Below are 24487 nucleotides of genomic sequence, written 5' to 3' on the forward strand. Positions count from 1 at the left end.
TTCTGTACATGATTTTTTTTTCATAAAACTTTTATTTTTCAGCCAATAATTCCTCTCTGGAATGTTGTCTTTTGATTTTTATACGGGCAAACACAGTTGCCCATAAAAGGAAAGGAAATGTATTCTTTCCCATATGAATGTCCCCAGCTAAGTTAGGCACATTCAGACTTAAAGACTGAGTTTCTAGATCATGCATAGTTTTGGGGGAAAAATGATTGAAATTAGCTCTGACTACTGGGTTTGGATAACAGAAAATGGCACAGACTGCTTTGATACTAAGTTCAGTCACTCTCTTTTTGAGGAAGTTTGTTTTAATCTGTTTTTCATGGCAGCTTTCTGCCATCTGGTCTGGAATGTATTACAGGCAGGAACATCTACAGAATTAGTTGAATGGGAGATGTGCCACTCTAATACTTAATTTCGTCTCCTTGCTTACTTTCTCTTTTTTTCAAGAGCTGTAATGCTTTCGTAATTCCTGATCTGAAAGAGTAAGTAGTAAAACCACAGCGATTGATTTTCAAGATACAAGAAGTACTTTGGTAGGTTAAAGCTGACCACTGGAATTTTTCATCTTGGTTTTATCGTTTTTGCACAATAGCTGGTTTGTTGGAAGAGGAAATGGAAACCTGCCAAAAGCTGTCATTGTGCTGAGAGAGAACCAAGTGATACTTGTGAAAAATAAAGCAGGATGGAGAAAATCAAGCTGTCAGTATGTATAGTGCAATTTAACAGGGCAGAGAACAATACTTTTCCTGGGAGGAAAAATTGCACCCAAATGAATTAAAAGTAGAATTTGAATCTACATTCTTTATTTTAAGAACAATTAAAAATAATAGTCTCAAGTGACTCTGAGAACAGAGTGAGGTGAAAAAAACAGATTGAACAGGTTTTATTTGCCTCTGTAACCAATTCCTGGCATGTGGGTCACAGGGAGAATTTTCCTAGTATACTACCTGTAAAACCCATAACAAAATTCTCTCTTTAGCTTTAACTGATTTCTTAGCTAAGGTGTATTTCACTAACGACAGTTACTAATCTTTCAAGTACACAAATAGCACTGCAGATGGCTAAAAGTTTTTTTGCCACTGAAATATGAGGATTTGTGGAAGGAAAATAAGAAAGTAACTTCTTCCATTATGGTTATAATAAGCTTTTCTTATGTACTAGATTCCTTGGTAAGTTATGGTTTATCTGTGAATGCTCAAGGCTAATCTTAGAAAAATGTAAATAGGGAGCTTTCTAATAAAAAATACCAGGTTTTTAAGTCATTTGGAAGCTTTATTTAAAATACAGTTGTATATTTAGACGTGTAAAACTGGTAACTCTGAAAACAGTGAGTTTGAGTACTGTGATCCTATAGTTTTTTTTTTAATCATCATTAGTGTTCAAACATGACAAAGATAATTCTTTTTTTAATGAGGTTTTATGTGGGGGGTGTGGGCTGTTAGTCAATTATCTTTATATCAGAAAATATATGATGCTGTGAAGTTTCAGGATACAGTTGTGCAAGAAAGTTGAGGGTTTCTTTCATGATTAAAGACAGCAAATCAGAATGTGGCTACTTGAATCTTGCAGGAACTTTACAAAAGGAAATGAAATTCGGGAAGATGACAAGCAGGATATTTTAAGTAGAAGATTGTATGCATACGGAAGTTGAAAGCATGTGAAAGCATATAGCACCGTACTCAGCATAAATGTAAAAATAAAATAAAAAACTGTTGACAGTGCACTGATTGTGCTGTAAAGGGTATTATACAATCCTCTGTGCCCTCCTGAGGGAGTGGAGAATACATTAGTGTGAGCCTGAGCGAGACCAGTGCTCTGTCCCTTCCCCAGCCTTTGATGCCTTTGCCTTGGTTTTATTTCCTGCAGGCAATATCTGAAGAATGAAGTTTACTCCCAGTTTCAGATGTGAACTTGGAAGGAAAGCAAATCACTGCCCTTGGTGGGCTCAGCTCAGGAAGCCTCTGTGTGTGCGAGCTGTTGCCATGCGTGATTGCAAACCTTCTACCCACATGGGGACTCACAGCAGCAAAGTGTTCACAGCTTTGCTTTCAACTCCCCTGTAAAATCCCTGACTGGCTTGTATAGGCATCACGAAGAAAGACCCATGTTAGATGCTCTTGGCTAGTAAAGCTACACAGCCTAAAGACAGGTCCACCGGCCGTCTACTTGTGATGCCTAGGATCCCAGTTGTAGTCCCAGGGATGACTCGTGACAATGGCAAAATGAGCTATTTCTCACCTCTCTTGCACTGCACTCGTGCATTTGCCTTATCTGATGTGCAGTGGAGATGTAGCTACTGGTAAATAGTGATAGGGACCAATCCATGGCTCTGATGCCAAGCAGCACACACTGGATTACAAGGATGTTGATTTAGTCCCTGTAGTCTATTTGTCTTGGAGAGAAGTAGCTGGAGCACCTGGAACAGAGCCAAAGGGTGAGCTAACATCGTTAAGCTACGTGAGCAATCAGGAATCCAGCACTTCTGCTGGCTTTGAGGCCCTTTAAAATTTAATGCGGACAATAAATTTTGCAGCATTATTACATCACTGTGTCTCCAGCAGTTATAAGGTATGGCTGTACAAAACTGCTATCCTGAAAATGGATGCTTGCACAAGTTCTTACTGTCCTTTTGGGTAGAAGACTTTGTAGAACAAAGCTTAAGACAGTGAAGTGGCTGCACTCAGTTGCCTGTACATTTGACTTTGTATGTATTAATTTGCTTAGGTTTGAAGCATCCAGTCTTAAAAACTGAGATGGCTGAGTTTGGAGCCATGTTAGGTGGGGTTTGGGAGCTGGTGCTTCAGTGTCCTGAGCTGGAAAGGAGAAATTGTTTAAAGAAAGTATTTGGAGAAAACTGATCTCTGCTTCTGGGCTGCACAGACAGACTTTTCTCCGTGTCACTAGTGTGCACTGTGGGTCTGCTTGTAGATTTTGCAGTATAAGCCACAGATGCCTCTTTAAGACCATCAGTGAGCTTTTTTTTTACAGCAACTGTCATCATAGGTGAGAAACAAGAGGACCCTGACGATGTCCCTGTTTTCTTCTGGACCCCTCTCCCCTCCTTGTGTTTTAGTTAAATTTTTTTTTAACCCAGCATCTGACAGCTGTAGTGTTTGATTCTTTATCACAGGTTTTGTGTTAGTTACATGACATTATGAAGGATTTCAGGGCTGTTGGAAGCTCCTAAAGAGCCTCCCAAATTCTTAGCATCTCTTACAGTGCTGACACTGCAGGATTTCCCACAGGCTCTTTGCTCTGCATCTTCTCTGTTCCTTCTTGGGTTGCCTTCTGGCATCTCAGCTCTTGCAGAATGCCTGCAGCATGTGCCTAAGCCAGCCACAGCAGAAACAGCAAACCCAGGTGATCCCTTCGGTCCTTTGTTCCTGCACCTTTGTTCCTCTATCTGTTGGGGAAATTTGTACCTGTTGCTACATGCAAATGAATTATTCACGAATAATTGGGGTTAGATTGTGCTGAAAAACATAGCACTGTTGGGCTATCCCAAGAGACCTCATGGTTGGTATACCGTAGCTGAACTAGGTCATGCATCTGCCCTGTGTATGACTAGTACTCCAGCACTTACGACTGTGGAGGATGGTGTTGAGAAAAATCAACCAGAGAATTGGTTGGTGTGTGTTGACTGAACTGTTTGTGCCAACTGGCTTTCTGAAAAAAATTCATGAGGCATACTAGTATGCCCTCGTGCAAATTGTTTATGCTTTTGACTTCATGCTCCTAGGTCCATTAAGCTGGAAATGAAACTCAGAACTGTTGCTGGAACAGAACACATGGGACTTTTCTGCCAGAAAAATTCTGCAGTGGGCTTAGTATTTTTATTCACTTCATGCTCCAGCATAGTTGCTGCCATCCCTCATTTCTCCTGGTACATTAAACATCCAAGGTTCAGGAATGCAAATGATTATGCTAAATGAATCATCTCCATAGCCTTGTGCATCCAGATAATATTGTCTTTAACTGTATATTCATAGTATGCTGCTTGAATAATGCACTGCACTGGTGGTTTCTGAAACTGTAAGTATCTGCCATATGATATCATGAAGACTGACCTATATATTCATTTGATGAAAGTTAGCTTAAATCTGTTGGTATTGGGGAAATTGTGTCAATTTAAAGCATCAAGACAGGACCCTAATGACTGTATTTCTACTCCATTTCAAGGCATATTCAAAGCAGATGAATCTTTTAAAATGCAACATTCCTTAGGTTGTTCTTTTTAACATAAAAAATACGGATGCGGGGGGGGGGGAGTAGAAGAAATGGTCTAATTTTTATAACAAGCAGGACCAGTCTGAAGAGGATTTGGTATTACTAGCAAAATGCTAGATTTGCTGGTGTACATAAGGCTCCTGACTGTAGCTTGGTAAAGCAAAGCAGCACTGCACTGTGGTATACTAGAGTAGCAGATTAAGGAGCGGAAATTTTGGCCTCGAGGTGAATTCAGATAAAAATATTTTGCTTGTTAAAAAGTATATTCCTTTTCCAAATCATTACCTGCATAAAGTCTCTGGATAAAAACCTCAGCAATAGCTCGAGTGTTGCATGTCACTGTACAAACTTTTCTGGCCCCTGTTTGTAAAACAAGAAGTCGAATTTTGCCACTTGTGCTGTTTGATTAGCTGCTTTGCAAATATGCATACTGAGCTGCTAGGGATGTAAAGGTCTGTCAGGCAAAGCAGCCAATCACTGAACGATCCTCCTGGTATTTGGAAACCTTCTGAGGGTGTAACTACTTCCTCAAGGGTGAGTTTATGGTTGTGGCTGGTTTTTGTCCTGTGTGTTTCTTGGCTAACCTCAGGTTCTTAAGAGCTGCTGACAGACTTGACATTTACAGCTACTTTCAAACCTACAGTTTGGCCTTATCTGAAAAACACCTTAGCCTTATCAAATGGATGCCTGTAAGATACTCTGTTTCCCTGTTTCTGAGTTGTGCTGTGGACCCCAGACTATGCCTTCCTCCTCACTCCAAAACACCCTTTAGCCTGTTTGTTAGGTCCAAAATACCTGAAGAACAGTAGTGTATATTTCCTCGCCTCAAACTGCTTTGGTACTTCAAGTCTGGAAAGTGTTAAAAATGGGATCAGTGTTTAAAAATGCTTCAAGTAGATCTGTAAGCCTGACATCTCTACCATCTGAATTTGTAGACCATATTATAAGATAATATTAGTGAACACTTGGCTAAATGTATGTGCTTTTGTGAAGATTCAGCACTGTTGAGCCCTAAGGAAACTTTACTTTGTAAAACTTCTGAAGTTTTTCAAATAGATGCATGTGGATAAAGGTAATCTCTATGCAGTAGATGAAGTCTGTTTGAATTTGTAAAAGCCTTTTGACAAAGGGATCAAGGCAGTTGTGACGTAAGCAGGAAGGTATTGGAAGAATAATTAGTTAGAAAGATGTGGAGAATAAGAGATTAGGCAAATATTTGGAAGTAAGATTCACTGGGATTACTTCATTGAGAAACTGCACGAATATCAGAAAGTCTTCTGAGCTGAAAATACTTGGATGTGTAGTTTAAAATATACTGGTTGTGTTCCATACTCTTCTCTAGGTGTCTGCATAGGAGTTGCAGAGTAAAGGGTGGGGTCCTTCAAAGATCAAGCATGCAGCAAATCAACACATCTCAGACACTGTTGGAAGCCTTGAGAAGCATCTACTAACACTTCTAGGCACAACTGAACAACAGCAGAATAGATGAAAAATATTGCTGTAAATTGATGTTAGATGAAAGTAGAACCTTTTGCTTCAGAGGGGCCAATCTGAAAGATCACTCAAGGTAGTGACTTCAAGGTGCAGCCTTTGGGATGGCTTGAACTCTCCTGGCTCATTTCCAGGAATTTTACTAATGGCATGAGCTCTTGGACCAAGGACTGGGATAGACTTCCTTGTCCGTCAAACTGCTGTTTCTTTCTCTCTTTTTCTATCATTTCAACCTTCTGTTCGGCTTCACTAATCTAACTGCTCAAGAACAATTTATCAGCTCTTCTGTTTATACTCAGTTAATTGCTCGATTGCAGTGCTCGTTGCCCTAGGGATGGAAAGCTGGTGAGGTTGCCCATAAGGAGTGACTAATAGAGGAAATAGGGAGATATCATTTTGCATATTTTAGAGCTGTGTGAATTAATCTTACCCCCTTAAAAATGTTGTAGAATCATCACATATTCCTGTGGGCTCTGAACAACTGTTTCATTATCAAGCTTTTAATTGATAGTGTTGTTTAATAGGGATCTGCACTCCAGATGCAGGCCATGTGGTATATGTCAGATATCACAGTATATGTACTATAAAAAAGGTGCTCAGATACTTAAAAAAGGGCCTATCCTAGCTGCAGTTGTTGCCATAATGCATGTCAAATCACCTACTGTTTTAAATAGTTTCTTTTAGGCCTACACTTTTCATAGCCCAGGGCATCTTTAAAAAGAAAACACATTCAATGAAAATGTTTTTGTTTTCTCTCTGTCCATTTCTGTTTGGAAAGAGCTCTAAGAGGTTGAACATCACCTTCACTTATATTTGCAAATTATTCATACAAGAAGGATGTCATTATGTTAAAGAGAAAACTCAACAGACTTAGCAAAAGTGTTCTCAGCTATGAATAGGTCTTTGATGGCTGTATGTTACTTATTTGGGTTATAAAGCATGTAAGACCAGCCATAAATAGACAGTTAATGTTACTAGCTTTGTGTTTGCTGCCGTGCTGTTGTGGGCAGTGGTCTAGAGACCTGTGTCAGAACAGCAGCTGAGTAAAAGACCTAGACCTGCAGGAAACACCACACTGCTCTGTTCCTGTTTCGTTGCTGTCCTGAAGACACACCAGACTATCTTAGGGAACCCATGTTAATCGAAAGTAAGATAAAGACTATCTGGGCTTTGTTGCAGTTCATATTCAAACCTAAGAAAATGTGTGATCTGGTTATATTTCTTCTCACAGGCTTGCACTGGCTTGCAATGCAGTGAAGTTCAATGTTAAAGATACCAGACTTAGTTCTGTGCTGATTTTTTGTCTTTTTTTTTTTTTTTTTTTTCCTAGCTGATTTCATCAGTTCTCTATTTTCTCATCTTCCAGACTTTCAGCTGTAAGGGCTGTGAAGTATGGAGAAGATTTAGAAATACTAGGCAGTAATTTCATTTTGACAATACAAGAAGTATACAGCCATGCTGTTCTGCCTATCCTTTTATATTATTTCCCCTTGTGTGGGACTTAAGCAGCCACAATCTTCAAAGAGCCAAACTAAGATGAACAGCTCATCTTTTGAAAGCTAAGATTCAGGCTGTCAGATAACAGAAAGGATTGATGTTCAGCTCTGCTTGTTTAGGAAAGAGTAGCTATTAAAAGCACATTCTAATTTGAGTTGGCAGAATAAGGATCACACACATTCCCAAAATACCAGTGAACATTGATTTTAATGTTTCATTGCTTTGGTGTATAGGATAGCTGTGTGTTCTACTGAAAAACAGAGTCAGCTTTCCCTTGGCACTATGTATAGTATTCCCAGGGTGACACTGCAGGAGCAGCAACGGGTGGAGGTTTAGAAAAATCCACCCTAATTAATACTGAATTAAGTCATAAAGGGAGCATACTTCTTCTTTGAGATTAGAGCCTACTCTGCTATGTCTAACTGACATACTGAGTGCATCACATTATACTGAAGGTCATGTGCTAAGGACAGAATGTCATTAAGAAACATGCTGAAGGAGGAAGATGTAGTCTGCACTCACTGTGGAAAGAGTGTATTTACTTGCTTTTGGGTTGTTGGGAGTTGATGGTGGGAGAATTCTTGACCTGGAAAATGCCATTGAAGAGGTATGTAAAAAAGAGAATGAGGCTAATTTATCTTTTATCTTAGAGACCAGAGATGACAGGAAAGCACAGGCTCTCCAGGGCTGGAATCCCCCATCCATAAGACAGAGAGGGCAGTGTGGGGTTTCAGCATGCTGCAGGATGAGCTGAAGTGAGTTTGGGAGACAGGCATACCTGAGAGGAAGATTTGCTGTCTTTGGGTCCATAAGGGGCAGTCGGGTGGGAAGGGAAGAGGGCAAAGGAAAAGATGGGAATAGCATCACCCGACCTGTGCCATGAGCTTTTGACTGGGCGACCATAGTGCCTGTGGAAGGACCTGCAGTGAGAACAGGGGTTTGTGCTGAAGCTGTATGACTGAGATTAGACAGAGCTGGGAATCTACCACAGGAATAAAATCATCCTGCAGTAATGGAGAATGTTTGGCATCTGTAATTTTATTGGTTTAATGGTCAGCCTTTGTGACTGATAGTGTTACTTCATACCTTTTCAAATCACTCTGAAGTTTATTGTAACCCTGATTTTTATTTTTTTTTTTTTTCCCTCAGGCTCTGAGCACACTTTCAGTGAGGTCAGAGTTGGCTTTGCCATTGAGATTAATGGGATTATAATTGAATCTTAAGTCAGGTAGCTATCCTTAGGATAAGTAAACAGTGGCTTCTGTAGTTGGGGAAGCTAGGATAAAACAAGAAAGTGGGTCAATTTATAGCACCTTAAGTGCTCATTTTTGGCTTCTTGTGTCGACCAGTAGAGTGGCATAACTTGCATCTAACATGCTAAAAGTGCCTATAAGGAGAATGAGCATATGGAAACTAGTACAGTGTTAATTGAAACACAGTCTGTGCCTTAGTAAGATTGGCTACACAGTCCCAAAGAGGCAGATAATCAAGATGCACATGATATGAATGAGAGCGTAAGGCATTAAGGAGGGTGTCGCTATGTGAAAGCTTATAAAGCACTCTGAGAAATGAGTGAGGTAAAACTCTTCTGTCACAGCGGTGGAGGCTCAGATGTGTGGTTGCAAGCTAACTTCCTGTGACCCCAGCTGTAAGCGTATTCCAACAGCTGCATCAAATTACTTAATCATTCTTGGCTAATGCTGACATCAAATTACCTAAATTATCTTTGTAAGGTTATCCTTTGCCATAGGGACAAATACATAAGTCTTTATGTGCCTTCTGCTGTATTCCCTTGAGCTCTATTTGTCTTAATTTTAAAATAATACTCTATTTCTTTGCCATCTGAGCTGTTCCCCTCATACTCAATAATATTTTTTTCCCCAGTAAGTCAACTTGCAATTAATCCAGAATGCTGAACTTGTACTTTGTGGATGCCAACACACGAAGTGACTGGGATATCATCACAGGCATGAGATAATAACTCTCCAGGGAGATCAAAAGGAAACCAAGATATAAGAAACTGCTGCCATTATTATCTGCAAGTGGATTAGCTCAATGTCACTGCAGCAAATTCTTTGTGGTTACAGCAAGTCATCGCTTTGTACCAGAGAGCAGCCCTGGCCCTGAATATCTGTTAAAGAGCATCAATAAGAACATTAAAAACCAATTAAAAATGAAACCCAAAACATTTAATGCTCTTAAGTCTTTCATTGTACTGTCATGACAATGTGTTGTGGCAGTTTCCTCTTGGATGCATCTTCCTCTGGAAAAGTAGGGAACTGTACAACTGATATCAGAGAAATTATTTCCCTTAATATCTGTGCAGCTGTGCCTACATGTGCCTGTTGAAAGTTGTGCTTTTTAAGTTGATCTGTCATACGGACCTGATGGCAAAAACGTGTTGCTGATGAGAGTTTATTTGCTCACTGTCCATTAATGAGTGCAGTTTAAGTGAAGCGCCTGGGCTGAACGTGCTGTGATAAGCTTTCACGAGTGTCCACGGTCATCAGTGCTTCTCTGGGCTGCTGTCAAGCTGCCTGGATGCATTTACTGCAGATTACTCGTGTCGTCTTCAGGTGCTGTTCAGGAGATTCCAAATCCAGTCTTACCTAGATGCTGGCAACCCACCACGAATCTGTGTGAGCTTGATTGAAGAAGGTGAGAGGATGACCCTGAAAGCAGTTCAGCTGTTTCTTGCTTAGAGTTGAACTAGTAAGATAATGTCACCCAAGAGGCATTCTTGCATGAGAGATTGGATTATTTGATGCATTTCTTTTGAAGTCTGGTGTGTGGGGATGAGCTGCACAGCTTCTGGGCTGTGCTGCTGAGAGTACCCCATGCTCAAAGCATGTTGGGTAGACGCAGGCACTAATTGGGAACTAGCGGCTCCTCATTTAAAGGAGGCTGGGAGAGGATCGGCATGAGGGAAGGTGTTTGTGCACATGGTGAGGCTGTACCCTGAACGCTGTGTTCAGCTCTGGGCCTCTCACTACAAGAGAAATATTGAAGTGCTGAAGTGGGTCCACAGAAGGGCAACAAAGCTGGTGAAAGATCTGGAGCACAAGTCTGATGAGGAACAGCTGAAGGACCTGAGGGTATTTAGTTTGGAGAAGAGAAGGCTCAGGAAGGACCTTATCGGTCTCTACAGTTACCTAAAAGGAGGATGAAGGGAGGTGGGGTTTGGTCTCTTCTTCCAAGAAACAAATGACAGGATAAGAGGTGATGGCCTCAAGCTGCACCAGGGGACATTGAGACTGGATATTAGGAAAAAATTCTTCATTGAAAGGGTGATCAGACATTGGAACAGGCTGCCCAGGGAAATGGTGAAATCACCATTCCTGAAACTGTTAAAAACCACGCAGATGAGGCCCTTAGTGACATGGTTTAGTGGAGGACTTGGCAGTGCTAGGTTAATGGTTGGGCTTCATGATCTTAAAGGTCTTTTCCAACCTAGCTGATTCTATGATTCTATCTGGATGCAAGGACTGCACCAGGCTGGCAGTGTCCATGCCAGGACAAGCAGGAAAAAAACACATTGTCTTGCTTAGCATGCTCTATGGAACTGGTCAACTGTAGAGAAAAACCTCTCCTAGTCTGTCAGGCATGGGGTAGGCTCCTTGCTGTCTGCTAGAAGAGATGCAGTATGCTGCCCTCAAAGCCACCTGGAATGGGTTGCCTGGAGGACTCCCTGTCTGACTTGGGAGTTAAAGGAAAACATATCTGAGCTTCTAGTGCCATTTCTAGAAACCTGCTGATGCACAGCATTTGTCCTCAGGTTTCTCAGCCTCTAACCAGTCTGTGAAATGTCAGGAAGCTGGCTGGGGCTCCTATTTTTACAAATGGGGAAGAGAAAAAATCATTTGCTTCTAATATCTCCTTGCACGAGGAGTGGAAGATGGGCAGCAGCTTTTTGGCTGTGTTAGACCACCAGACCAGCCATAATCAGCATGTTTTATGTTTCTACATGGGCTCCTAGCCACCTGTATAATGTCCATCTGTTGAACTGGGAGTGATGCCTACCAACACTGCAGTCTAGATCATTGGAATAAGGCATGGATTTACAGGAGGTGATGGTCCTGAAGGACAGTTTGCAGCAGCATGACAAATGCTGTCCCTTCTGTATGAAGTCCTTCTCATGCACTGCTCCTGTGGCAGTACCATTCACTTCTCATTACTTCAAGGCACTTGGGAAAATTAATCTAGAAAAAATGTAAATGTATTGTGGCTATGATAGCACATGAGTATTCAGACCCAGGCCCTCTGTGAAGGCATCTGATCAATTTTGATGTATTAGGCTTAGAGATGCGCAGTGTTTTTCTGTGAACGGTATATTTGTTGAAAAATGCAGTTTTAGAATAACCACATCCATTTGCATTCTGAAGTTAAATTTGTTTAGTTCTAAGTGGGAAAGGACATGGTACAACCGGCTTCCAAGAGTGACAAGAGGACCCATCTCTGCCTTCCCCTCAGCCGAGGTGTGAAGACCCCATCACATCAAGCTGTGTGCTTGAATTCCTTTTATTGTGCAGAGAAGTCTGAAACTGCATCACCCACCTTTCAGTGGATGCTCCAGATTATGGGGAGGGCGGTAGTCCAAAAGCCTGATGTAGATCTTATTCTACCTTTTAAAAGAAATCAGGGTTATTAGAACAGGGTTTGGATGCTGAGGGTCTGAGCACCTGGGTGAATATTTGAAGTATTAAGCCAGGGTTTTTTTCCCTTTTATTCTCAGTGACTATGTTCTGATGGAATTGAAATATGCTTGATAGGACGGACCCAACTCCTGTACCTGAGTATCTAGCAAGTTGTCCTGCTTCCTCCTTTGAACGAGAGGATGTTAAATCCCGTTTTTTGGAATAGTTAGTTAAAAGTCTGATAGTAATGGATTGGCAGGGCCCATATGAGAAGGTACAGCCAGACAATGAATTTCTGCCAGGGCACCTTGGTCTTGGCTGGCCTTCTATTTTCATCTGTGTCTTGGCTACTTCTACAGAAAAGAATGCCAAATGCTGTAAGTTATGAAATTATTTTTATTGCTTTGTTTTCTGTGTTTAGGTTGAATTGATTTCTTGCTTGGAAGGCAGTGGCTTTGTCTACATTAGCAAATAGCATCATGTAGACAAAGCAGATCATCAGAGCAAAACAGTAATGAAGACTCAGGCAGATTTCATGGGTTTTGCTGTGGAACAGCTGTATTCTAATTCCATGTGAAGGAATTTTTGAAAGAAATTTATAAGAAATCAGGAGAGCAAATATTGCATGTTGAAAATGTCAACAAAATCTTTAAACTTATTAGGAATATTTTGAGTTCTCTGCTAAAACAAAGACTTCAAAGAACGAGGCACATATTTGTGAGACATTTCAAGGCTGTTGAAGCTGTGTATTTTTTTGCTGACAGTTGTTTAAGCTGAAAGTTTAGATGGTGCTTCTTGGGGTCATCTGGCATTCTACTTGAACCTGCGTATGTTGTTGTGTGTGTGATTCTTACTATTGTTTCAAAGAGCTCTATAAAATTGATCCCTTCATAACCATTTAAAAAAAGGTATTCTTATACGTATCTCTCTGCCTGCACCTCCTTTCTGCTGCCTGGCTATGAAATCCATTGTGACACATTTGCCTCAGCTGCAGAAAACAGAGAAAAGGTAATAACAAGGGCAAGACAGGCATTTGGGAGCTTAGAAAAAAATTAGGGAACACAGGCAGGAGAGCAACCCAGCTGCAGTGAAAAGACTGTGAGGCTTGTGCAGAAGTAACTTTTAATGCAGTAAACTTTGCCTGCATGCTGCAGGCTATAGATGCTGTCATGTGTTAGAGGTGGGGAGGGCTTACTGTGCTCTGAAGATTGTGTGGACTCTGGAAAGCAAGCAGATTGTCCAGGGTAAATCATAGTGACTTACTCATGCAAAGGTACCCTCCAATGCAGTCAACAGTAAGGGTTCCTGTCACTTAGCAAGTTTGTGTTTTAGATACTGTATTTTATTATGACTCTGGTTGATCTCCGTATCAGTTACATCCAATGATACATATTTGGGATACTTCAATATTTTACTGAAAAGTGATTTGTTTAGTGTCAGAAGTCAGGACAGGTCAAATGTCAGTGAAGGGTTTGGGGTGTGTGAATGACCTAGGATTTCCTGCCAGGTACCTCGTTCATCTCGGCATATCCAGAAGCATATGGCAAGCAAAGGTATCTTGACAGGATACTGGTTTTGTAATAGAATAAAAGTCTGTAAGTCTATATCCCCATCAGGATATATCCCCCCCAGGATAAAATAGATATCAGCAAGTTGTTATTGGCAATTTAAAAAAATGTAACCTGATATGGTTTTTATATCAAACAATGAGGAAACTATCATATTAGAGAAATAACCTGTACAAAGGTGTTGCCCTTCTCATAGCTGCCAACTAGTTTCCCCTTTAATTTGCATGCTACAAATACCAGCTGCTTCTAAACCTACTCAGTGTGTAAACTGTGACATCTTAAACACCACAGAATATTGTCTGGTGGCTGTTGCACTTTTCTTTGTGGTGCCACTTATCCTGAACAATTAATCAATTTCTGTCTTATTGTTTGTAACAAAGTAGGTTCTTTGAGAGTTCTCTCAGTTCCAGAATGAGGATTAACTACTATGGTAGTGCAACCTAAGTCACTATACAGACATAACAGAAACAATTCCTACAAGTGTTACAAGTTTTATAAGTCCAAAGTTTCTATTTAAATATTTCTTGGTATTGCTTGTTCAGCATGTAACTTGGATTATTTTCTTTTATTATGCTTTTAAGAAGGAAGAACAGGGTGGACTTTAAAATTCCTTTTCAAGGTTCCCGTGCCTGAAAGATATAAGTTGGTTTTTGAACAAAGGAAAAATGTCGCTAAACAGGATTGATTTTGAGGAACGTTTTCTGTGGTCAGTCAGGGTTTTTAAAAAGTATTAAATCAGAAATTTTTAGGGTTTGGAGTTATCAGGGTACTGGGTAGTTTTTAACTGTCTATTAAAGTTTATTGTCTGAGAAGAAGGGCAGTGTCAGTCAGAAGTTTATCTGGCTTTCCTCTGGGCTTGGAAAACGTGTGTTGTTAACTCTAAATATGGCTGTGGAGAGCAGCTTTTTGCAATGACTGGGAAAACTTCTGTGTGACCAAATTATTTTTCTCTTGTTTTACAGGTTTCAGAATCTGCTGTGGTCTCGAAAAGCATTTGTGGATAGTGTGAAGGTGTATAATCACAGCTACATCTACATGCCAGCGTTCTCAATGAAGACAGGGACGGGACCCTCCCTACGTGTCTATTACACCCTGAAGGACTTTGGTGCCAAGCAGGCGGTCCTTTTCGCCAACCCCAATTTCCTGCGGGACATTGGCAAGTTCTGGAAGAGCAAAGGTATCCATGCCAAACGTCTTTCCACGGGACTTTTCCTAGTCAGTGCCGCCCTTGGTCTGTGTGAAGAAGTAACAATTTATGGCTTCTGGCCATTCTCGGTGGACCTGCATGGGAAGTTTATTAGCCATCATTACTATGACAATGTCCTGCCTGATTCTGGATTCCATGCCATGCCAGAGGAATTTCTACAGCTCTGGTTTCTTCATAAAAGTGGTGTACTGAGAATGCAGCTAGAACCATGTGAGGACCCTTTATTCCAGTCTTCTGTCTGACGATTGTAGAGTGTGTCTGGGAGATCCAATAGTTTTTAATTTCAACTCTCTACAACAGAGTGTTCTGTTTTCTGTTGTTTCTTTTTAAAGGGAAAATAATTGTGCATCTGCATGGACCATAAAAATGTTACTTGAAGGCCAAATGGAATACATCCTTAATGTATAGCTTTATGGAACTGGGGTGGGGGGGAAGAGGATCTCTCCACCGAGTCCATTCAGCAGCATTGTGAAAATAATGTCAGAAGAAGCACAGCTGAACTTTCTGGGGGATGTTTTTAAATGACCAATGTAAAAAGGGCATTAAGGCTCGGAGAGACACAGGGCCACCCACAAGCTTTTACTGGCAGTGCCAAATATGACTGTGTGTTCAAAAATCCATTTCATTCCAGATTGGCACCTCATACAACTTTTTCCTTTTTTTTCCTTTCCCTCTGTTTGGGTGTGTTTGTGTGTAGGAGAGCATGTGTGTGTTGTTGACTTTGTTTGATCCTTTCCTTTTCTATTCCCCCCCACTCCTTTCCTTCCCCCCCCCCAGTGGAAGAAAAATGAAAGGCTTGAAAGACTCAGGAGCCAAGTACCATCAGCTCCTCTGAAGACTCTTGGGAGAGTCAACGGTGCTAAGAATCTGGTTAGAAGAATGTCCTAGGAATACCCTGCTACTGAGTATGGATAGACCTACCTATTATAGTTTTTATCAGGGTAGTTTAGGTCGTTGCACTTATGATAATGCTATATTGTGGGTAAGCGCTGGTTAAGGCAAATTGGTCTGAAAATTAAAAGTGTGTTAAAAAACCAGTAGTGAAGTTCAACCTGGTTTCAGTTGATCTGCTGCAAGATTTCAAAGATTTCCACAGTGACTTTGGTAGTAGGGGTGGTTCCTGACCTGTTTTGCTGTACAGCCTTAGGAATTAATTCTGTATTCATTTGGATTCCAGATGTTCATTGACTGTCAAGGGTATTTGAGGTGTTCAGTAGAATGCAGAATGAGGTTCTTCACTTGCTTATATGCAGAAAAACTGCAGAAATGAATGTCATTTTAAATGAGTTGAAGCTTTGAAAACCCTTTCTCTTTGTGTGACTAGCTCTTCTGCTTGGATTGTAACGTTAGCCTTAAAGACTTGTACTTTTCTCTCAAGACTGTCTCTGGTTAAAGGTAGTCTGAGAAATGAAACAGCCTTTGGGAGCACTGAAAAGCTGCATAGCCAGCAATTAAAAAGGGAAATGACAGGCCCTTACATAAGGCAGCCTCTCTCCTCGCAGCAGGTGAATTATGTCAGTGTGTGTGTTGCACGCACACTGCTCCAGCTAGTGCAGTGCCTGAAGGACTGTTTTATTCTGGGTTATTACTTAGGCAGCAGATGGTCCTATCGTCATGTAAGTGAGAAATATTTTTGTTTGTTTGCTTTGGTTTAGCACTGTAGGACAAGAAGAGAATCACAGCTCTGTCCACAGTGCAATTTCAGCTGCAGAATGTTACCATTAACTTTAAAAATCCAGATCAATTTTCTCTTTCTTATCCTTCCATCATTAGTAGCTGAAATTCTAGTCAAAGTGTTGAAACAACAAGACTGTCATCAGGTTTCCACAACAACTTCCTGTGCTGTTTTAGCTCCAAAGTGCTAGTATTTTGGGCTGTGTGTCCCATCATATGTTGACAACTCTTTGTAGACTACCAGCTGCAAGTTATATAGATATAATTAAAAAAAAAAAAAGAAAAAAAAAAGGCAAAATCCGTAGCTCTTCTTTGAATATGAATAATTCAACTATCTATCTAGGACACTGGGGGGAAAAATATAATGTTTTGCTTTTTAAACCTATTTTTCATAATAAAAATCTTCTTACTAAATATGGATATTCCAAGCATGAAATGGGCACTGTTCCATAGGCTTATAGGGCTAAGCTATAACATGGAGATTTGGACTAAATAGCATTCTAGATATTGTTCTCATAAAATCCAAATGTGCTTCTATAACCTATTTATCTTTGTTATTTTATTTAAAAGTACAGTCAACATGCTGATGGAATGTCACTTGTTAATTCGTTCCCTTTGTTATGTTTTATCTATTTTGTTGGTCCTAGATGAGGAAGGATTTGAAAGTAAAATATTTTCTGTGCTGCTTGCCATGGTAGAATTTTACTGAGCTGCCTTTCTTAGAGAAGAGGAGGTGCCTGTATGGTTTTTATCTTATGCATCGAGTTTTGTATTTTTTAGTGCTTTAGAAGTTATATTATCTGTGAGAACAACAGTTGAAATATGATGTGCTAAAATATTACTTCAGTAGGATGCCAGCATTTCCTTGGGGTGGGAGGGAATGAGGAGAGTAAGGGGGAACTGCCTCTTTGCTGGACATTTTTTTGTATTTTTACCAATACTTGGCTTTTTTTGACATGTCTTGGGAAATAATTGGATTAGAAGAACAAGAGAAAAACATGTATTTTTGTAGGAAAACTCTGTGCAGTGTTTCATAGCATCTGGCTTGTTCATCTTCAGCTGGTGCCCTGGGTATTTGAAGATGTATTCCCCACCTCTGTAAGACTGAGGCAGACTGAATCTGTAGCCTGGAGTCTTTGTCCATTCTGATATCTGCAGTCCTGACATCTGCAAGGAGATAGCTTCCAAAAAAATCATGGAGGTAGGAGAGACCCAGGATATGTGATGTGTGACTGATGTTGGAGAAATTAATAATTCTGGTTCAGTTCACATTTATGTTTAGTGAATGTAACTGCATCTTACAAAGACAGACACATTTAATGGGGAAGTAAAAGTTTCAAGATGCAATTTTCTAGAGCTTCCAGAAAGCTGGCAGCCAAGGAAAAAATAGAAAACAAAATAAAGGCCTCTTTTGAGAGAGCAAAATCTGGTTTAGCTGGCTGACTTGTCAGTCAATGCAAACAGTGGCCAGCAATTAGCCTTTTGCCCAGTGAGTACAAAGGGATGTAGGAGAGAGCAATGTAAGTGTTTTGTGGCAAGAGCAGTCACCAAAAAAAATGGCAAAACAGCTGGGAACATGAGAGTGGCAGCTACCTGACAAAAGTGTTGGAGTAAATATGCTGTGTCTGTGCTGCTGCTCAGCATGTGGCTTGCCTTGTCTAAATCTAGGGGAAGGAGGGGTGCCCATGTGAAGGATCATCGATGTGAAAGAGTGCATTGCATGCAAGGGTCTGAAGCTGTATTCTTCTTCAGGAGGGAAGTCACACCAGGGAATAGGATCTTACTTCTGCTTAAAAACAGGCACATGCAAATCCAGGAGGCTAAATCTTAATTGTTAATCATGAGAAATCAGCATCTTGCAGTCACGGAAAACTTTGTTCGGAATGGTTGTATCTATCCAGCATTTACTTGCTGATTGATTCCAGTCCATTAATTGCAGTGACCTTAGTCAAATTTCGTTGCTCATGTTGCTACATTTTCCTTAAAGTGAATTTAAACCATAATGTTTATTTTGTTAGTGAAATTCTAGACACTAGAGTGTCTATTTCCAGTGCCAGTCCCCGAATTTGTCTGATAGTATGGCTATAGCTGCACAAGTGTTTGCCAGTTTGAAAGCTACGGTAATTAATCTTCAATAAAAACTGATTGAAACTGGCCAAATTATTTCTTAATGTTTCTAGTTATTAGTTTTGTCACAGAGATGGCAAGGTACAGAAGTTACAGAAGCACTGGAGTCATTGCTCTGCATAGGAAGAAAGATATGCCCCATGTTTGTAAGTAGAAGAAAAGCTGTGCATGGAAGATATTCCATACTAACTACTACTCTAGATATCCTATTTTTGGGGGTGCATATGCTTTTGACTAAATCAAGACCAATTTTTGAACTTGCACCAAAACTATGTAAAACTTCTTCTTCCTGTTGATTATGAAGTCTTTGGAGTGCATTCTAAAGCAGACAAGCAAAAACAGAAGCCACCAAACTAGAATCATAGAGAAGTGTGCATGCTCATGAGAATAAAAGCATTTATAATTTTGGCACAGACCTTGCTAGAAGACTAAGGACTGTCGTTCATGAATGTTGTATTCTCATATTTTTGTTGAAATCAAGATACCAAGCTTGGGATGAACCAGCTACAGAAGTCAAAGGTACAAGGCTCTTACAGTTTAACCTGTGTAGAATATAGAAATATTGGCAATTTTGTTGACATGACTACTTTCACTTTTTTGTCACCTTAATAAAAAAGGTGTCATAACATACACTGTTGAGTTTGCACCTCTGTGGGAGCTGAAACTAAGGAAAGCATTTTCTTTTTTAAAGTGAATGTCTGAACAATGGTAGTTAATGTAAAACTCTTCCTCCATACTTCTTCATGGAAACCGGTTTATTACCTGGCTCACACTCGCCTGTGAGGAGAACAGGAGTGAGGAAACTTCTGATCTAAAACGGAGGATAATGAAGGAGGTGAATGTTATGTCACCATTTGCTGCCTGCTCTGGTTCTTTTCTTCAGCTCAGTAGATTAGTAAGCATTGGAAGAAGTGCAGGTTATATGAAGGACAGGCAGTTCTTGAAGAGCTGGATGATGCTGGAAAAAAAAGGAAGATCAAATCAGTGGTGTAACAAATTGGAGTGTAGCAATTCTTTATAAAGATTCCTAAAGATTCTTTATAAAATTCAAAGCAACTGTAAGACATTTTCATCTGGTAGTGACTGCAAAAAATGGACTACCTATGACCTACTGATGGTTTTCTGCAAGATGGCATCAAAGCAAAATTCTATGAGGAGGTGAAACTGATTAAACAGAAAGGAAAATGCAGATGAACAAAGAATGATGCTGAAGTCTTTCTTTCCCTTTTCTTCTGCCACTCTCCCCAAAACACATATTTAAAATGGACTGACTAGCTATTACCCTGAGTTGCCATCTCCTTCATGAAATCATAACTTGGGATTTCTATTAGCTGATAACTTTCTAGTAAACAATATTCATCAGACCTTGTCCAGAAATGCCTATGCTCTTTGGGGGTCCATGGCTCTTTGGGGGATACTCTTTGGGCTGTGGCCTCTCTAATGGGACCTCTTTGATGTCATGTAGTTCCATCAGATCTTCATCTGGGATCAGCTAGACTTACATTCGCGTCTCAAGATATTGTCCTTAAAGGATCTCTGTTTTATACTTCCTGATGACCATCCACCTTGTGGTTAGAAGTGTGATTTAAAAAATCAGTGATAAGGTAGCTAATATACTCTGTCATTTTGAACCATCTTTTAAGTTTTGATAAATCCAGCAAGAGTTAGCTTCAAATCAATAATATCACTTCAGTTAGGTGTTGGTAATTCTATCACTGGAGAAGAGAAAGAGGATGGAAGAAGCTGCATTTTTCAAAGCAGTTGTTGCAAAATTACTTCTGTTTCCTTGAATTTCCAGATTTTATCACTTGGAATCTATCAGATGTTTGACTTTTTGGTAGTTTTTGAACAGAACAATTAATAAAAGACGTTCATACCTTTTTGTTAAATATTAGCAAACTCACTTTCGAAAGTGTAACACAAACACCAAACAGGAGGCTTAACCAATCCTCCTTAGCTGATGTTTCTTTGGCAGCAGTGAGAACTTAAATAGCTAGTTATTTCTCCCTGATTATTCATTTTCTTCAGTTTTTGATACAACAGGTTGCGTTCTAGTGTATTCAGCCTCTTAATGCATATACTTAAAAATGAATCTTACTCTATCTTTTCAGCTGGAAGAAAGAAGTGCTGTTAATTGAAAATGGTTGTGTGGGCTCTCTTGACAATCAGGAGAGACAGCACCTCCAGATGGTGACTCATGCTTTTACTGAATATGGGCTGCATTCAGAGGCCTCCTCAGGACTCTGAAAATGCTCCAGCTGTGTCTGTAAGGCTAAGCTGTGCAGAGCAGAGTAAAAGCTTAATCTTTTTTTCCCTAGTGGTGTATAGTTTGCTTGTGAGCATACAGCTGTGGCTTTGTGAGGCACCCACTGATGCTGCCCTAACCAGTGTTCAGGCTTTGTGCGGGGTGGACGATGCTGCTCCTTGGTTGCAGAACAGGTCCTAGATAATAGCCCATGGCAGGGTTGGCTTTTCCTGCTTCACAGTTAAGGGTGTTGGGCCTCTTGATGGCAGTTCATCCCTCTGGAGACTTGTCTGCTGCTTGCCCTGGAACACTTTAGACCCCTGGCAATTTTCAGAAGAGCTTATTAAACCGACATTTTAAAATCATCTGAGTAGTCCCTGCTGCTATTGAGTTAGTCAGTTTTCTTTTGGGCTGAGTGATTATCCTGTTTGGATCTCTCTAAAGCAAATGAGTATTTGGCACTCAGACTACATGGAATTTACTCTGTTATTTGGGTCCTTTACCTTCCATGTTAAATCTTTTATTGTTTTAGACTGCATTTAACTACTGTGAACGAGTCCAACGTTCATATAAAAAAGCAACACCACAAGTAATTTTTCTCTGAGTTTATGAATAAGCTGGTGTTCAATGAAACACTGAAGTACCTTTTTAATAGTTCCTGTTGATTTCTAATTGTATATTCAATGAATTGTTTTGCTCAGATGGGGCATATAGCAAAGGCGAGTTGCATTATTTTGTGCTTATTGGAGGGAGCAATTACAGATACATAACATATATTAAGTTGAATTCTTACCAAGAAGTTAAGGAATCTACATATTCTGCAAGAAGCTTTTTTGTGGTAATAAAGGAAACATTTTCACTGAAAATAGATGCACAGCAGAAAATAGATTTTGATTAGAACAGCATAATCTGTAATACTGAGACCTATGTGCAAGTCCCTGCTTGGATGTCTTCAACCAGGATCTCAGTGTGCTGGAGAGTGCCATAATAGCAACTTCTTTTACTTCTCCGCATGTAATAATTTTCATAGGAAATGCTTGAATGCTTTTTTGTAATCCCTACATGTGCTGAAAATAAGCATTCCTTTTCTTCAGGAGCACAAGTTTTCTTTTTGGGTACCCATAGCTTTTGGTATGCAGAGGAGAGCTGACAGAAGATGACTGGTTTTCAGGAGAACACTGTTTCAGAGTAGTCTGGCAGGGCTTCTGCAAACATGCGAGTTGATTGCTGCCTCCTGAGCTGTAGAGTTTCAGCAGATGATACAGAGTGTGCTGCACTGCCAATTGTGTAAAGTGTTCGACACTGTCCCACATGACATCCTTGTCTCTAAATTTGAGAGACATCAATTTGATGAATGGACCACTTGGTGGATAAAGAACTGCCTAATGGCCGCACACAAAGAGTTGTGGTCAATGGCTCAATGTCCAGCTGGAGACCAGTAATGAGTGGTGTCCCTCTGGGATCCGTGTTGGGACCGGTCTTGTTCAACATCTTCGTTGCTGACATGGACAGTGGGATTGAGTGCACCCTCAACAAGTTTGCCGATGACACCAAGCTGTGTGGTTTGGTTGATATGCTGGAGGGAAGGAATGCCATCCAGAGGGACCTTGACACGCTTGTGAGGTGGCCTGATGCCAACCTCATGAAATTCAACCAAGCCAAGTGCAAGGTCCTACACCTGGGTCGGAGCAATCCCAGGCACAGCTACAGGGTGGGCAAAGAAGAGATTCAGAGCAGTCCTGCAGAGAAGGACCTGGGGGTGCTGGTCGATGAGAAAATGAACATGAGCCAGCTTCAGTGTGCGCTTGCAGCCCAGAAAGCCAACTGTATCCTGGGCTGCATCAAAAGGAGCGTGACCAGCAGGTTGAAGTAGGTGATCCTGCCCCTCTACTCTGCTCTCCTGACACCTCACTTGGAGTATTGTGTGCAGTTCTGGTGTCCTCAACATAAAAAGGACATGGATCTGTTGGAACAAGTCCAGAGGAGGCCACGAGAATGATCAGGGGACTGGAGCACCTCCCATATGAACATAGGCTGAGAAAGTTGGGGCTGTTCAGCCTGGAGAAGAGAAGGCTGAGTGGAGACCTCATAGCAGCCTTCCAGTATCTGAACAGGGCATATAGGGATGCTGGGGATGGACTCTTCATTAGGGACTGTAGTGATAGGACAAGGGGTAATGGGTTAAAACTTAAACAGGGGAAGTTTAGATTAGATATAAGGAGGAAATTCTTTCCTGTTAGGGTAGTGAGGCACTGGAATAAGTTGCCCAAGGAGGTTGTGAATGCTCCATCCCTGGCAGTGTTCAAGGCCAGGTTGGACGAGGCCTTGGGTGATATGGTTTAGAGCGAGGTGTCCCTGCCCATGGCAGGGGGATTGGAACTTGATGATTTTAAGGTCCTTTCCAACCCTAACCATTCTATGAGTCTATGATTCTATGATTTTAGCTGCAGCTCTGCCTGGTTGAAGTCTCTCATGTGCTGGCATTTCTTAGTTGTGCAAGGGCTCTTCAAGAATGGACTTTGATGCTGAAGATCACGTATTAAAGAATTTTAAAGGACTGGACTTTGAATGTATTAAAAACTGAAATGAGCATTGAAATGACTGGAAATAAGTCCTTTAGTGTATCAGTTGGTCATGCTGCATATCTGTTATAAAATAGACCTGTCCATAGCTGAAAGCCATTTTATCTGAGTATAAGGACTGTATATACAAGGAGGTCACTGAAAGGTGAATGCCTCATGCTGCACAGGGCAAGGACTTCCAGAAAACACTGTGGTTTTATTTATACCAAAAATGAAATCCCCATTGAAGCAATAATGGGATAGGTTAGCAGTGAGTGCTCTTGAAACTCTTGCCCCATAAGCATTTACAAGAATTGTTCTATGCAGAGGCAGAAACAGTAGGTTATTTTTCTTTTGTTTGTGCTTGTTACCTTGCACTGAAAATGGAATGAACTGTCAATTAGAACTCTTATGTACCCTTTTTAGAGGTCTCTGTAGACTATCTAAATAATATATAGGCACACAGTTATATAAATATAAACAAAATAGCGGATACCACGAAGTTTATTGCTCAAACACTGATTAGTATCTTGTAGAATTACTTTAAAATCATTTAGTGAAAAAAAAATTACACACATTTTACATGTGAAAAAAGATCCCATTTTTATTCTCCTAAAACACAGTAATTCAACAAACTCTATGTTAGTGATATGTGTTTCCCCTGTTTTTTTTTAAGTTATTCTGCCCTTCTAGATTTGTATTCAAGTCCATATGTCTGCAAAGCTTCCAGTTTTAGACTACTCTGTGTGGTGTCTTTAGATATAAAGATTAAATGTTATACTCCAAATGTGGTCAAAAAAAGAAAGATAGACTTTGGTCAGAGGTTCATATCTTTTGAAGTCTTACTGTTTATGTACTACCGTTTAGTTGTGGTTTCTAAGAACTAGATAAAGATCAGAAAGGAGAAAAATATGCAAGATGACAGTCTTTGGCATAAACATAAAGTGGTGCAAGCATGCATTTAGATGCTTGGCTAAATTGGGACCTAAAGTTAGTAACAGATGTTAGGTCTTTATTCTTTTGCTTCTCCTTCCCTTGGTTCTTGTTGTCCTGGGGTGAAATCTGCTGTGTTTACAAGCTTAAAATCAACTCTGCATTACAGTGAACTTTCCTCTGGGCTCTAAACCTAAAAGCATAACAGAGAGGCATAAAACACTTCAGGTTCGGTGCAAGCAAGCTTGTAGGCAGTATTTCACATCTTGCTAGTACTAATGACTGTATTAACTCGTAATTAAAATTCAGGTTTCTTA

The 24487-nt window shown here is 40.4% G+C and overlaps 1 protein-coding gene across 3 annotated transcripts in view; it reads left to right on the forward strand.

The window, feature by feature from the left end:
* Nucleotides 1-21960, forward strand: part of ST8SIA1 (ST8 alpha-N-acetyl-neuraminide alpha-2,8-sialyltransferase 1) — a 126438-nt gene extending 104478 nt beyond the window's left edge. For all 3 annotated transcript variants that reach the window (XM_061353729.1, XM_061353730.1, XM_061353731.1), the window contains exon 5: nt 14386-21960. In XM_061353729.1, the coding sequence (XP_061209713.1) occupies nt 14386-14872 (487 nt within the window). In that variant the 3' untranslated portion in view covers nt 14873-21960. The remainder of the gene's footprint in view (nt 1-14385) is intronic.
* The last annotated feature ends 2527 nt before the right edge of the window (nt 21961-24487 follow it).

Source organism: Neopsephotus bourkii, unplaced genomic scaffold (genome assembly GCF_033783945.1).
Source record: "Neopsephotus bourkii isolate Nb327-2 ecotype Australia unplaced genomic scaffold, CSIRO-AGI_Nbou_v1 NB_690, whole genome shotgun sequence".
NCBI classification, from domain to species: domain Eukaryota; kingdom Metazoa; phylum Chordata; class Aves; order Psittaciformes; family Psittacidae; genus Neopsephotus; species Neopsephotus bourkii.